This window comes from Leopardus geoffroyi, chromosome C1 (assembly GCF_018350155.1).
Source record: "Leopardus geoffroyi isolate Oge1 chromosome C1, O.geoffroyi_Oge1_pat1.0, whole genome shotgun sequence".
NCBI classification, from domain to species: Eukaryota; Metazoa; Chordata; class Mammalia; order Carnivora; family Felidae; genus Leopardus; species Leopardus geoffroyi.
Genome location: NC_059328.1, coordinates 170,270,288 through 170,287,044, shown reverse-complemented (window position 1 = coordinate 170,287,044; position 16,757 = coordinate 170,270,288). Strand labels below are relative to the sequence as shown.

The following is a 16,757-nucleotide window of genomic DNA, read 5'->3' as shown; positions in this document are numbered from 1 at the left end:
CCTGCCCCAACAGGTCAGGGAAGGCATCCCACCTACCTTTCTGCCTTATTTCCAAACCTCAGAAAAAATGTTGACACTTTCTGGTTACCATGTCTTATGTTCCAGGGCCTGTTTGCCCTTGGGTCTGTGCCTCACCTTATTCCCACTCTGCCCTGTGTCCATCACAGCTAGATTTCCCAGGTTCCTGTGTAGACTGGCACCTGGCTAGATTTGGCCAGTGGCTGATACCATCAGAAGATTGCAGGATAGGTAAGGAGGAAGAGAAAAGCCAGGGTATTTCCTTCTCCCTCTCTGCTTCTAGGAAGCCTTACTTGTGTCAGTTGTGTCTTTTCTATGGTTCCAGATGCCTGTGCAGTAGACCTGTACTTTCTTTCCATAGTTTTTTAATGCATATTTCACCAAATATCTATTTTAATTATTACTTTCTTTCTCTGCTAGTGTATTTTTGAAGTCTGTTGTTACATGGTACTGTATTAATTAAGAGCAAATGTCGTAAGCCCACTTTTAAACATACCTTTGTTATTTTTGGTGGAACTGGTGCTGAGCTTTCTTTACTCAGCCAATGCAGTACTCAACTTTGCTGGTTTTCAGTCTCTTATTACTTCAGGGACACGACAGTTTCATAGTGCTCTTTACATGCAGAGCCTCTTCATTCTCTCTAAACCACATTCTAATTTTACTTTTGTAGCACTACTCAATATGCCTTTCTCTGATTTTTCAAAAAATATGTAATATGTAATAAACTGTATTATACATATGCAATACTGTAATATACAAAACTAAATACATATGCAATAAAATAATAAATTCATCGATTATAGTTCACTGTGCTCTCATACTTTATGCTACTTCCTATATCTTTCTTTCTCTTCTTTACAGTTACATCAAAAATTTCTTTTTGATGAAGTACCTAAATAACTTACCAAAATAACAACAATGAAGCAGAAAATTTACAGAGCTAGTACAAATGAGCATTGTCTATTTGGTATTAAAAAAAATCATAGAATATTTTTCACAAATAAAAGATAATCTTTTTCCGTGGCAGAAAAAAAAAATGATTGGGGAAAGAAGGGATAAAGAATTTAGAACTAGAAGTAGTAGAACTAGTATAGAGAATTGAGAGAATATATATATATATATATATATTTTTTTTTTTTTCTTTTGTGTGTCTACCTCAAATCTGAAACACAGGGGCCTGTTTTCTGTTAGTTCAGTTCATGAGCATGGAACATGCGACAAACAGGTGTATATGTGATAACCATGTATAATTTTCTTTCCCTTGGCTTCACTGTGTGTCTAAAAGCCTAGAACAACTGGAGATTAACATTAACCATCAACTTATGTTTAGAATGTGTTGTGCCCTTTCAGTCTTTCTCTGTTTTGAATTCAAGATGAATTTCAACATCTTGTTATTTGTCAGTAATTTACGTTTTTCATGGTGGGTGATTCTGAAACTATCAAGTAAAGGGTCTGAATTCTAAGTTCAGTCACTTGTGTTGTGAGCAGTCTACTGAATATTCTACTTTAACAGGGGATTATGTCATTAAAATTATTTTTATTATTATCAAAAAACATCAGTTGGGGTGCCTGGTTGGCTTAGTCAGTTAAGCGTGCACCTCTTGCTTTTGGCTCAGGTCATGGTCTCATGGTTTGTCATGAGATTGAGCCCCACATCAGGCTCCCTGGTGAATGTTGAGCCTGCTTGAGATTCTCTCTCTCTCCGTCCTTGCTCCTCCCCCACTCATGTTTGTGCTTACTCTCTCTCTCTCTCCTACTCTCTCTCTCTCTCTCAAAATAAATAAATATTTTAAAAACCCAGCAATCAATTTTCCAGAAATAGATAACTTCAATGATTTCTTTCTAGTTCTTCCTTCTTTAGCATATTTCCAAATAATATGCTTTTACTGTTTCTTGATTTATCAATTTCAGACTTTATCAATTGACATCCATAATAATAACTGAGGAAATAGCTCTCACATATTCACTTCACCAACTTCCTTACCCTCATCTTTTCAAAAGAGTCATACTGCTCCTTATTTAGTTTTTAAGTCACTTGTATTTGTAAGCAGTGATTTCTAAATATTATTCACTTGTCAATCAAAGCGTCAATCAAATGACTTTCCTATCTCATATAACTTTTTTCTTTCTCCTTGATTTCATAATTGTTGTATTTTTCAAATATATTTTATAATTTTATGAATGCTCACTGATCTGTCAAAACAAAGTTCCAAACATCCTGTCAGTTCCATTGTTCATCAGTTCCATTTTTTTCCCTGGAGACTTCCTCCCACTTTCTTTCCTCTGCACTCTACTTCATCTAGACTAGTTTATTTCTAGGATGGTCACATATCTCTTATTCAGACACTTCCCTTATTCATTCATCTGCGTTAGATTCATGTTATGTTCTTGTTTTGGTCAAATGCATCTCTCAAGTGGCTTCCTGAAAAAGAGTGCATGGAAAATCAAATTTTGAGAGTCATTTAATGTCTGAAAAAGCCTTTATTTTTTATTCAAATTTGATTGATAGCTTGACTGAGTATAGAATTCTAAGTTGACCCTGGACCAACTACATAATGTACAGGGCCTGGTGCAAAATGAAAATGTAGGTCTCCTTCTTCAAAAATTAAGTATTTTGGGGCACCTGGGTGGCTCAGTCAGTTAAGCGGCCGACTTCGGCTGGGGTCATGATCTCGCGGTCTGTGAGTTTGAGCCCCGCATTGGGCTCTGTGCTGACAGCTCTGGAGCCTGTTTCGGATCCTGTGTCTCCCTCTCTCTCTGACCCACCCCTGTTCGTGCTCTGTCTCTCTCTGTCTCAAAAATAAATAAATGTTTAAAAAAATTAAAAAATTAAGTATTTCAAGATGGTGACAGCAAAGCGCGAAACCAAGAGTGGTGTCTTTCTAAGCACAGGTCCTATGTGACTACCAGTTCATATGCCCTTGAAACTGACTCTGGTGGGACCTTTCAAAATGGAGATTCTTAATTCTGGGTAATTGACTTTTTCATTACTAATTACCGCTATCCTTGATGTCTAGAATTTATTTATTTTTTAAGTGTTTATTTTTTTATTTTGAGAGAGAGAGAGAGAGAGAGGGAGAGAGAGAATGCATGAGCCGGGGAGGGGCAAAGAGAGATAGAGAGGGTGAATCCTAAGCAGGCTCCACACAATCATCATGGAGCCCCAAGAGGGGCTAGATCTCATGACCATGATATCATGACCTGAGCCGAAATCAAGAGTTGGACACTTGGGGCACCCGGGTGGCTCAGTCGGTTGAGCATCTGACTGCAGCCTAGGTCATGATCTCACAGTTTGTGAGTTTGAGCCCCGTGTTGGGCTCTGTGCTGACAGCTCAGAGCCTGGAACCTGCTTCAGATTCTATGTCTCCCTCTCTCTCTGCCCCATCCCCACTCATGCTCTCTCTCTGTCTTAAAAATAAATAAAACATTAAAAAAATTAAAAAAAAAAAAAAGAGTTGGACACTTAACTGACTGAACCACCCAGGTGCCCCTTGATGTCTAGAACTTTAGTTCACTAGATATTAGATCTCCTGAACTAAATGCCTCTAATTTTCTTATCTTTATTTTTTTTATTTTCCCTCTTGCTGTCTTTTTGCCTACTTTATAGGATATTAGACTTTTTCCTCTACTCCTTCTGTTGACATTTTTACATAAATCATTGGATTCATATCCAAGAGCCCCTTCAATACCATTCATTACATTTTTAAAAAGTAGTGTTATGTTCTTGTTTCGTAGATAAAAGCTCTTATTTTTCTCAAAGAAATCTCTTATTTTCTCATTTTTTTCAATGTTTTTGTTTAGTCTCTGTATTATTTCTGGTTTCCCCAAGTTTTTTTATTTTATTTATATTTGTCCATGTCTTTCATGTTGGAGGTTTTCCTTTCATGCTTGCTCACTGTTGACAGGCCATTAATATTAAAGAGTGTGGCTCTGAGAAGTGATTAGAATCTCTCTCTCTCTGCTTAGGTGGTGCCTTGTCACCTGCTGAGCTTCACTGAAGGGTGAGCACGCTGTGAACTGTTTGTTTCCAAAATTTTCTTTCTCTGGGGCTTTTCAGTCTTTCCCACAACGAATCTCTCAGTCTTCCTTCTGTAAATAGGTGGTAGAAAGAAACCTGGGGTATCGTTCAACATACTGACTTTCATTTAATCTGTCTATTTTCAATCTGGCAGTCTTGTCTCATTTCCATGTTTGTTGTAAGTATAGGTAAGGATAGTTTCCTGCTAGTTGGGGTGGAAAAATAAATCTGAAAGCTCTAACCAATCTCCTGTTTTGAGTCTGAAGCCAGATCCCTGCATTATAAGATCTTTGGTGTCCCTATCCCCTAAGCTGTTTCAAGGTTCTATGAGGAATAATTGTCTTGCTTCTCTGTGTCATCACAGAGAAGTACCTTGGTTTGTTTTTCTTTCTTGGTTTCTGTTAAGTCAGTCACCATATCTCTGTTTAATTTTCCCAAAAATGTGTTGTGAACTTTTCTCTGCTCTTATCTTTTCTGTTATTTTTCCTCATAGCTCTTTTACTTTTTCAATCCCTTTATGTGATGTTAGTGGTATTTCATTGGTGAACAGTAGTAAAGGCATTTTTTTTTAATCCATCAGGCTTAAATATAAACCACAAATCCTTTTTTGCCTACTTTTTTTTAATTTGAAAAATTATACCACATGCTCTCTGACCCAGCTAGCATCAATCATTCCCCATAGCACCCCTTTTAAGCATCAGGCTGTTCCAGTGTGAAAGTGGCAATTTGGTCTCATCCATTCTCCTCCATTTCCTATGAAGCAGCTGACCCTCATCATTTTGTGCAGTGTCCATGAAGAAGAGCTCAGTTGATTGCTGATCACTCTAGAAAGCTGAAGTAGCTGTCCCATCAGTATGTTGCTCCTCTCCATGAATACCAGAAAAGGGTGAATATAATTAGAGTGAGCCCTCACTAACATTAATGCCCTGTCTCTACAGTCTTTTCAGCAATCCCAGAGGACTGTATTGAAAGTATCTGAAAGTCTCTGGTTTGAGAGGATAGCATTGTAGGAGGTTGATACAAGTAAGGCAAAAAGGATGACATAGTCAAAATGAGTAATTTGAGAGGTAGTTAACAAAAGAGAGTATTTATATTTGTGGGATGCAGGTAGGGAACCACCAGGATAATACAGTACTTCTGGGCTAGTAACATGGGGTTCCAGGTATGTGTTATCCCTGATGAGAGACAGAAAGTTTACAGGAGAATTCTGTGGAAAGGGAGAGTGCTGCCTGACAAGTGACTTTCTATAGGGGGTGAACATCCAGAGAGAAGAGAAGAATAATACTCTGACTTCATTCTTCTTCCTCTCTTCTACCTCCTGTGATACTTCCTATTTGTGAAACCCAAATTGTCACCTGATGTATTCTTTACAACCCCTGTTAAGGGCAAGGAGAAGTGTACATTCCAGTAGAGTGCAATTGGAGGGAAAAGCGAAAGATATTTAGCACAGAGTGGCTACCTGAGCTCTGTGCTAAATATGTGTTTTCCAAAGCATATGTGTTTTCTTAGTGGTTCTTTGGTGTGTACACCTTATTCCTAATCTTTCTTCCCTAGTTTAAATAAATACCTTAATAGTAGATGAAGGTCAGTACTTTTTCTTCTTCACAACACATAGATTTAAATATATATATATAATATTTTTTATTTTTATTTTTTTAATCTTTATTTTTGAGAGAGAGAGAGAGAGAGAGAGTGAGCGGGGAAGGGGCAGAGAGAGAGGGAGACACAGAATCCGAAACAGGCTCCAGGCTCTGCGCTGTCAGCATAGAGCCCGACACGGGGCTCGAACTCATGGACCATGAGATCATGACCTGAGCCGAAGTCTGATGCTTAACTGACTGAGCCACCCAGGCGCCCTAGTATTTTTAATTTTTAAATAAAATAGTTTAATACATATTTTTATTTTATATATATTATATGGTAAATAAATATATTTACTATATAAAATAACTATATTTTATAAATATATTTTTACATATTTATGTTTTTATAAATACAAATATATATTTAAATCTATAATATATTTATATAGTTAAATATGTGTTTAAATATATGTGTATATAAATATATATTTAATTATTGCATATTTATTTAAACATATATCCTTTAAAGAAAATCCTGCAGTCCATACAGCCCTTAGTATTTCAGAGGGGAAACAGTAACCAGGCACAAGTGATTGGTTCTCTCTGTGGAGTCAATATGATCTTACTATTCTTTTGCCTCCAAGGAGGAAAAAATTAATCTTGAAAGCATTTCTAACTATTCTAGTGTTTGTATCTCTGTACTTAAAAGGAATTCTTCCACATAGTGGGGATTATGCATGCCCATTTCTGTAAGAAAAAGTTTACTTAAGCTAGAATGATGAATAGTTTACCTAAATTGTGATTTTCGGGAGAAGAGAGAGAATAATTATATATTCCTTTGTATTTAAAAAATACTCCTCACCCAAAATACTTTTCCATCATACATTCTCCACCTTAGTGGGATTAGTTTTCTCCTTTAAATGTAGAATGTAAATTTATTTTAAAGGCCGATAATATTTGTGATACAAAATTTCCCACTGTTTTTAATGACACCTATTGCTGTGGGAATTATTTATCTCATAAAATAAAGGTAACAGGAGCTTTATAATTACTCTAACATTTGACTATCTGAAAGAAAATGTCTTAAAAATACTTTAAATCTAAATCTAAGAAGGCTTGCTTTTTAGACTAAGGTTAGGATTTAATTTCCTAAACATTGATCTGCAGAATAGGTAAGACAATTTCATTGTTTAATGGCTTCTTATTATAATTTTTTATCATGTTGGGATCAGAGGCAACAGGACTTACTGAAAACTACATAGTAGCTTCTTTGTTGATAGCCTCTATTTGTGCGTTTTTGTACACTCCTGTGTGTGGCCATCTTTTGGTGCTAATGTTAAAATCTGCTAGAGACACTCTTTCAGTTTTACCTTTTATGCTTCTTAGTACGGTGTTCTTAGAACCATATCTTTCTCACTTGTATATTTCAATCAGGTCACAAATGGGGATGTTGATAGGGATTTAATGATTATCAATTCTCTTTTAAATTGCTTTCATTTATTTATTAGTCAGATTCTATGGCATTAGAGATGTCCTGGGCATTTTACATCCTAGAATTAATAAAAACTTGCATAGACACAAAAGATTTTTCAATATGAGAATAATCTTAGTTATGCAGGTGGTTCTTTTGCAAGATTGGGTCATGTAGCAGTATCTTAGAGGGTGAGTTTAGAGTATTTGAAGTACTTGATTATGAAAACAACACCATTTTATATTGAGTATTTTTTCATTTGGAAAGTGGCAGTTCTATATTTGAATATAAAAACACAAAATCATTTTCTACAGCTCAGGATTCTTTGTTCAAAGGTAGAAATTGTTTCTACTCTACAACTACTTCTTGAACCACAAAGCCAATCGGTTATGTTCAAAGATGGTGTTTCTATTTTCATTCCTGTTTTATTCTAAGTATTCTGATCATTACAAGGTAAGGTAAGCTAAGATCAAAATCTGTTCATAATATTCAAGCTGATTTATAAGCCTTATGAATTATCAAAGATTAGTGTCATTCTCTTTAGGAAAAGATCATTAGGAGTGTAATGCTGCTTGATTTAATATTTCAATAAGATTGGTGAAAAAGGAAGATATGTAAGAGAAGCATCTATTTTGCATACATCCTTTTTCTACCTCAAATTACTGATTATATATTTCATTTTTTAATTTATAATTTGGTAAAAATTGACATATGTATACACCTATGAAATCATGACCACAATTAGGAAAATGAACATCTCCCTTAATTTCAAAAGTTTCCTTGAGCTTCTTTGTAATATTTCCTTCCCTTTCCTCCCTGACCTCCCCCCCACCCCCTCCTCCTCCTCTATTCCAGGCAACCACTGATCTGATTCCTGTCATTGTAAGGATCATTTGCATTTTCTAAAATTTTGTGTAAGTGGAATCATACAGTATGCACATATCTTATTTCACTAGCATAATTATTTGGCATTTAGTCATGTCAGTAGTTCATTCCTTTTATTGCTGAGTAGAATTTTGGATGGATATGCCCTAGTTTGTTTTTTCTATGTACTATTGGGTTGTTTCCATTTGGAGGCTATTACAAATAAAGCTTCTATGAATATTTGTGTACAAGTCTCTAAAAAGACATATGTTTCTTTTCCTCTCCACCAAAGAATAGAGTGGCTGATTCATATGGTAGGTACATGTTTAACTTTTTAAGAAACTGTTTTCAAAATGATTGTACCTATTTATATTACCAACAATAGTGTATGGTAATTTTTTGTTGCTTTACATCTTTGCTAATATTTAGTATGATCAGTTATTTTACTTTTGGCCATTCTAATAGGTGTTTGATTGCATCTTATTATTGTTTTAATTTGATTTTTTTCTAATACTTAGTAATTTTGAGCATCTTTTCATGTTTGCAGTGAATATATGTTTTTTGGTGAAGAGTCTGTTCAAATCATTTGTAAATTTTGTATTGGTTTGTTTGTCTTGTTATTATTGAGTTCTGCAAGTTCTTTTGGATGTTTTGGATACAGATCTTTTATTAGATATATGATTTGCAAATATTTTCTCCTAGTCTATGGCTTTTCTTTTAATTCTTTTAACAATGTTTTGAAGGACAGAAGTTCTTAATATTGATGAAGTTTAACTTACTACTTTTTCTATAGATAGTGCTTTATGTGTTGTGTACAGGACATCTTTGGCTGACTCAAGATGACAGAATTTTCTCCTATGGTTTCTTCTAGGCTCCCAGTTTTAGCATTAAATTACACTAAATTAGCTTTGTATCTTTTCTCCAAAATCAATTCTCTATATTTGTGGCTGTCTTTCTAGGTTATATTCTGTTCCATTGATCTACAGACTTCTCTTGGTGCTAATAATGTACCAGATTATGCTATTTTTACTGTACTGATTACTGTAGCTTTAAAATAAGTCTTGAAAGGGTGCTTGGTGGCTCAGTCAATTAAGCAGCCAACTTCAACTCAGGTCATGATTTCATGTTTACGGGTTTGAGCCCTGTGTCAGGTCCTGGGTTGACAGCTCAGAGCCTGGAGCCTGCTTCAGATTCTGTGTCTCCCTCTCTCTGCCCCTTCTCCACTCATGCTCTTTCTCTGTCTCTCAAAAATAAACAAAACATTTTAAAAAATTTAAAATAAGTCTTAAAGTCTTACAAGCATTGAAATAGTGTAAGTCCTCCAACTTGTTCTTTTTGTTACATTTGTTTTGACTATTCTAGGTTCTTTGCATTTCTGTATGAATTTTAGAATTAGCATGTCAATATATATAACAACAACAAAAACCTGCTAGGACATTTATTGGGATTGCATTGACTCTGTAGTTACATTTGAGGAAAATTATGCGTTAACAATATTCAGTGTTTCAATCCATGAACACATGCATTTCATTGATTTAGGTCTACTTTTATTCCTTTCAGTAATGTTTTATAGTTTTCAGTGTATAGGACTTCCATACAGTTTGTCAGACTTATGTCAAAGAACTTCATATTTTTTGGTACTATTTTAAATGATACTGCTTTTCATTTTAATGTCAGATTATCCCATGACTACATATAGAAAGGATATTGACTTTTTCTTTTTTTTTTTAATATTGCAAGCTTGTTAAAATAATTTAATACTTTTAGTAACTTTTGGCATATTATATCAGATTTTCTACTTAGAGAATCATGTTGCCTGTGAACAAAAATAGTTTCATTGCTTTCTTTCCAATCTGGATGCCTTTTACTCTCGCCTTATTGCATTGGCTAAAACATCAGTACAGTGATGAATAGCTGGGGTGAGACTACACCCTTCCTTATTCATGATGTTTGGCAGAAAGCATTCAGTCACTTAACCTTACTTATGACATTAGCTGTAGATTTTTGTAACCTTTATCAAGTGAGGAAGCTCTTCTCTATTCCTGTTTATTTAGTCTATTCCTTTCTTATTTAGTCTCAATATGGTGAGTTACATTGATTAATTTTTTAATCTTATGATGTACTATTCTTTAGATATTGGTGGATTTGATTTCTCAAAGTATTAAGGATTGTTTACATTTATGTTCATGAGGCATATTTATTGATAGGTTGTTCCTCCTCCTCCCCTTCCTCCTCTTCCTTCTTCTGCTAATGTTTTCATTTGGTTTTGTTATAAGGGCAATTTTGACTTCTCAGAATGACATAAGATTAGGATTAGGATATAGGATTTTTCTGGAAAAATTTGAAGACAACAGGTATTATTTTTCCTTAATATTTTTTCATATTTCACCAATGAAGTCATATGGGCCTGAAGTTTCTTTATGTTAACACTTTAAACTGCAAATTCAGTTTACTCATTTCTTTTTGAGATTTGATAGTTTGTGTCTTTTAAGGAAATTGTTCATCCTATTTGAATTATTGAATTTATTGGCATAATGTTTTTTACATAATTGTGTTTTAATAATGATGGTTTTAACATCCTTGCCTTCTAATACTATCATCTTTGTCATATTTGGGCCAAGTTTGACTGATTAATTTTTATCCTCATTATGGATCAATTATCCTGCTTCTTTGTAGTCCTTATCATTTTTTTATTGGATTGGAAACCAATTGGAAAAACATCATGTACACAAAATTGAAATTATAAGGAAGCCAGAGAAATTTCAGTTTTATTAGTGAGGAATAAATGAAGTGTGGTTTAGTTTCTAAGTTGGAAGAGAACACAATGGATGGTAATCTTCAAAGGACTTATGATATAGGTAGCACCCAAGATATTCCTATTTACTAAGCATGATTTAGGCAGTAAAAGATGAGACATGGAGAAAGGTATTTCTGTAAGAAAGAAGAGCTTCAATCTAGGATGATGTGAGAATGTTTGAGGAACAATGACTAAATCAATTTTCTTAGGGTTGTGTAAAATCAGGGTTGTGTAAAAGAAGTAATGGGGAATGTATGCATTTCAACATTTGACCATACCCCCAGAGATTGTAAATACCTTGAAGACAGATACTGTGGTGCACACACAAGTGCCCATGTCTTATACATGTGTGTGTGCATTCTTATATATGCATTCATATATATTCTTATATGTATTAATATATACGTATATAAATACATAAAATAATTTATATGTATAAATGTATATATTTACAGAGCCACAGGCATGGTAATAAATGCTTAATATCTATTTAACTGACTGGGGTTTTCAACACCTTTTCGGCAATATCATTGACCTATAAATAGCTGGTCTATGTTTGATAGAACAGCTGTTAACTCATTTTGCTACCCAGCAAAGTAGCCAGTGGAGTCTCCAACCACAGATTAGTGGGCCAGAAACTGCACAGATTAGAACATCTAACAAGTCTACTTAACCTAAACTTTGGGAACCAGAAGAACATACCTAGACCTTAAGAACAGCATTAAGAACACTGTTTTTCACCATGCTTCTTTACTCTGATGAAAGAAACCAAATCATTATTAAAAAGATGTTTTACTAAATTAAGAGAACCTGTTCATTTTACACATGACTGATTCCTGTTTTGGTTCTGAGATTGACCCATAGGATGACTGAGTAATTAGGTAAATATAGTTATTTTTTTTAAAAAATACAAAACTTGGGGGTGCCTAGGTGGCTCAGTCAGTTAAGTGTCCGACTCTGGATTTTGGCTCAGGTCATAATCTCACGGTTCATGAGACTGAGCCCTGCATTGGGCTCTGTGCTGACAGTGCAGAGCCTGCTTGTGATTCTCTCTCCCTGTCACTCTGCCCCTCCCTTGCTTTTGTGCACACGCTTTTTCTCTCTCAAAATAAACTTAAAAAATTAAAAATTTGTATAGATATATGTGGTAAAGCATTAATATTTTAGAACCTACTAATTTCGAAATTATGATCATTTGAAAATGAATAATAAAGACATTTGACCTTTTTATCTATAAAGAGAATGAAATAATAGCCTAAATAAGATGGTTGGGGATTATCCTATGCATATAAATTATTCCATTAACTTGCTGTTCTATTTATAAATAGTCTTTTTACAATGCAATAGTTTTGCTTTTTATGTAAATAGAACTTTGCACTCACTAAAGGAAATTAGGCGCATACAGGCAGGGGAAATAAAAGAGGAAGAAGTCCTAGTAACCCCCAAATATATATTTCCTTCCGGTCTTTTGGTTCAACATAGTGAGTTTAGGGGTGTGTGGGTGGGGTGTGTGTGTGTGTGTGTGTGTGTGTGTGTGTGTGTTTGTGGATGTGACTATGACTTTATACTTATAAACTTATCTAACTAGATTTTCTAGGTGGTAAAACCTTCTTGGAGTATTTTTTCAGAGCAATTTCTTGTGTCAGAGTATAGATTTATACCCCTATTAAAATATCAAAATGCATAACTTTGTTTTTAAACCACATCAAGATGTCTCTGTGAAGGAGCATGTTCCCTGTCAGAGGTTTCATCAGGTCTGATCTGCTGATGGGATGATACCCCTGAGGACAACTGCAGGCTGTCATGATTGCGGAAGTGCACCTGTCTGTGGGCACTTTCCCTGGGGCATCCCCTCTCATTTTCTATGATGTTTCGCCATTTTTGAATTCTGAGTCATTTCTTATTCATTTGACTTATTGGTTAGGATTGGGCTCAGCTGCACTTAAAAGTCTCAAAATAATAGTAGCTTAAACACAACATTTCTTTTTTGTTTTCTCATACGAAATAACTTCAGAGGTGGGTGACTTCGTTAGGGTGGATTCCCAGCCTGAGACTCAGGCCACTTCCATCCCCCTTGTCTGACATTCTCTCCGGTAATTTCTGATTGCCAGATTGCCTCAAGACTCTAAATGGCTACTGGATCTTCAGACACTTCCACTGCATTTGGGCAGCAAGGAACCGGAAAGGATAAAAGAGAACCCCTTCTACCTGAGTTAGCCTTCTTCAAAATAATTGTTCCAAAAGTCTTACTCAACAACCTCCTCTTACTCTCCTTGGCCAGAAAGCTGTAAAATGACTATACCTAGCTTTAAGAGAGCTTGAAAAAATGTAGATTTTTTTAGTGTAGAGGATTGCTAACTCAAATAAAAATAGAGTTTATTTATTCAGAAGAAAAGAAGCAATTATCTGAAGTACTTACTGCTTTTAAAATTAAGTCATACAACCATGAAATACAACCAAGCTGTACCAGGTACTTTTCACAAGAAGGATACATGAGGGATATATTTTTAAGTCACTGCAGACCTGTGAATTCTTTTCTTTTGCTTTCACACATAAAAGGCAATTTCACTAAATATAATGTACGTAGGTCATACACATTACAAAAATCTCTATGTGTTACTCCATTATCATCATATTCAGACAGGCTTAGTTTTCATAAGTAACCTGTTTTAGTTGTTATCTTTGATTTGTTTTGTTTTGCTGACTATATGAATGAGACGTATTTAATTTATTAATACATAGATTTTATTTTGCAATGTGGTTATCTGCTAATATTTTATCATATAAAAGCATATGATACAAAAGAGAATTATTTGTAGATTCTTGAATAAGAAGTTTTAGTCTAGTCTAGGTTTGTGCCTTTTTCCTATGGAGAAATAATTTGTCAAACCCTTACTGAAAATTTTAACTTGTCTTTACACCCTTAGCCTTGATATTGGAATCATCAAAAGTAAATTTTCAGAAAATCTGCTACACTATCTTTAAGACAATGCCTAAAAGTAGATGTACTCCATTCTCTCTGAAATACTTTTGCTCAGGAATGGAATTAAATTGTCTGCCGACTTGGGAAAATGGATAAATTGTCTTCACATTTTTTATCTATACAATGTAGAGAATAAGGAATTTGTTTTCCTTTTCTGCCTAGGATAGGGTAATATCTTCAGAAACACTTAGTTTATAATTAAAGCACAAAAATTTCTAAAAATGTTAGAAACTTATAGTAGCAATTTGTATTGTCTCACTTCATGAAATATCTATTGCTGCATAAAAAATAATCCCCAAATTTAGTGGCTTCAAACAATACCATTAATGATTTAACAGTTTCTGTGAGTCAGGATTCCAGACATGGCTTAGTTGATCCAGGCTTTAAAATTCCTCAGAGAGTTGGGACACATCATTGTATGGACAAAAGCGAGATAAAATATTGTACAGATTTGCCTCAGGTGAAAAATCATTTCAGTAAAAATAATAAGCATTCATACATAGATTTTTTTTCTCATCATAATCGTATTTTCTCAGATCTTTTGCCTTTCATTTTTGTTATTGCTATATACCGTGAATAATTGCCACAGTAGTGGTAAAAAAAAAAAAAAGTACCCTTAAATAATTTTTTAGTTCCAGCTCTAAAGAAGCAGAGCAGCCATAGAATAAATTCTAATATTGGGAACATACTTTTATGGAAATATCTATATTGTTTTCAATTTTCAGAAAGACTGTCCTTGAAATATAGTACCTAAAATAACAATGTACACCCCTAATATTATTGAGAGGTGAATATAACTTTTAAGAGTTGTCTAAGTGAGAAAAACTGATCTCAATTATATCAAAAAACTCCTCAAAATATTTCTATTTGATGACCTAGAAAGATATGTTAATAATTTAAATTGATTTATGTATTTAATATTAGACTGTTTTCCATATGATTATAATAAATCTCCTCTTATTTCTCTCTTTTTTGACTAATTTTTTTAAAACAGACTAAGATGCTTAGTGAAGCAGCTGGAAAAAGGTGATGTTAACGTCGTAGACTTAAAGAAGAACATTGAATATGCAGCATCTGTGTTGGAAGCTGTTTATATTGATGAAACAAGGTAAGTTTTAGCCTCCTTTCCCTTTTATCTTCTTTGTCTCTCTCCCTTTTTTCCTCTTTCTTGGCCTTCATTTATCTCAAACATGAATTTAGCATATCTTAGTCATGAAACCAAAATCAAAATCGTATTAAAATTTAAAGAGATTTTTTTCTTAGAGCTACTTAACTGGACTATGATTCTTTCTAAAAAACATACACATTTTAATCCAAATAGTTGAATATCAAAAAATAGTCAAACAATTAAGTCATAAAATGAACACATTAGAGTCTCTTCTCCTCCTACACTCTTTGCCCTTAGGCATAGATTTGTAAACATCAGAGACAGATGTAAGCTTGTACCGATTTTTACTGATGTAAGGATTTTCCTATTATTTCCAGATTTAAGAGTTCCTTCTGAGAAAATGGGTGTCACATGCCCATTCATTCTCATAAGATATACCTATTAGACACTCTTCAGGCTTGTTAAGAAACAGTCCCAAATGTGTATTTGATCACCACCTAAACCTTATCACCTAGCCTCCTGTTTAGCAGAGTGGTAAGGAGATTAAGAAATGGGGATTTATTTGAAGAAGGTTGTTAGCCTAGTTCTGTGGCTCTTGACTAGGCAATTTGCCTCCCTGGGGTCATTCGGCAATGTTTGTAGACATTTTTGGTTTGGTTGATGGGAGTGTGCTACTATTTGGTAATGGGCAGAGGCTAGAGATGCTGTTACAGGAAAATCCCCCACGACAAAGAATTATACAGCCCCCATGTGTCAATAGTATGGAGGTTAAAAAACCCTGGCCTTAAGAGAGAACTGTGCATTTCCCCTTTTTTTCTCTAAGGGAATACTTATACCTCAGAACCTCAAGAGAGGGTCCTGAGGATCCTACTGCTAATAGAAGACTTAGTGGGTATGATATGACAGTTTGTAAGAGATTTGTGCACTATCTCTTGCAGTTTAGAGGGTACTGAGACTGGTTCCTGATTCTCATCTCAACAGAGTGAAAGGTGGAATTCAGACTACCTTGAATTCACTGTGGAGGGAGAGAATAAACTCCTTCCAGAGCTTAGCATAGAAAAGTCACTAAGTTTTTCAAAGTCATGAAGCAGATGCAGTATAGGTCTTTTGAAGGGATTGACCAGTATTGAAAGGCAACTGCCTTTAGAAGGTGAAAAAGAGGCTGCTTGTGGTGATTGTTGAATGAATGAGGGAGATAAAAGATTCAACCCAGATATCAGAGAACACATAATGGTCAAGGTAACCTCTTGGTATAGCAAGTTCTCTGAAGGATACACAAAAGCTCCCAGAAGAGAAAAATAACCAGTATTTGGGCATTTGTCACATAGATGACAACAAACACATCAGTCGTGTAATGCCCTTTGACTCCTATAATTTTCTGCCACTCCTATCACACTGTTGAATGGTAAGAAACAGCAGAGTGAGTGGTGCTGGTGATGGAACATGGAGAGTGAACATCCATCATGCCCCTTCCCTTCTGCAGGTGTCCATGTGTGAGTCAGGCCTGGGCATGGGGGAGGGGAGAACTGTTAAGCCAGATGTAAAATTGAAGGTTTTTTTTAAAATTTTTTTTAACGTTTTATTTATTTTTGAGACAGGGAGAGACAGAGCATGAACAGGGGAGGGTCAGAGAGAGGGAGACACAGAATCTGAAACAGGTTCCAGGCTCTGAGCTGTCAGCACAGAGCCCGACGCGGGACTCAAACTCACGGACCGCGAGATCATGACCTGAGCCGAAGTCGGCCACTTAACCGACTGAGCCACCCAGGCGCCCCTAAAATTGAAGTTTTATATGTCTATGAGTAGTGGATGAAACACACACACACACACACCACTGTTGTTTCACAGGTAATAATTCCCATGTTTAAAAAATCAAAATAAGGTAAAAGGTGCCTCATGAACACCTTGCCTCCAC

General features: G+C 35.1%; 1 protein-coding gene across 7 annotated transcripts in view; it reads left to right on the top strand.

Annotated features, from left to right (window-relative positions):
* PDE1A (phosphodiesterase 1A) overlaps positions 1 to 16,757 on the top strand; it is a 331,820-nt gene that overhangs the window by 218,219 nt on the left and 96,844 nt on the right. For all 7 annotated transcript variants that reach the window (XM_045480418.1, XM_045480417.1, XM_045480419.1 and 4 more), the window contains one exon: positions 14,729 to 14,842. In XM_045480418.1, the coding sequence (XP_045336374.1) occupies positions 14,729 to 14,842 (114 nt within the window). The remainder of the gene's footprint in view (positions 1 to 14,728; positions 14,843 to 16,757) is intronic.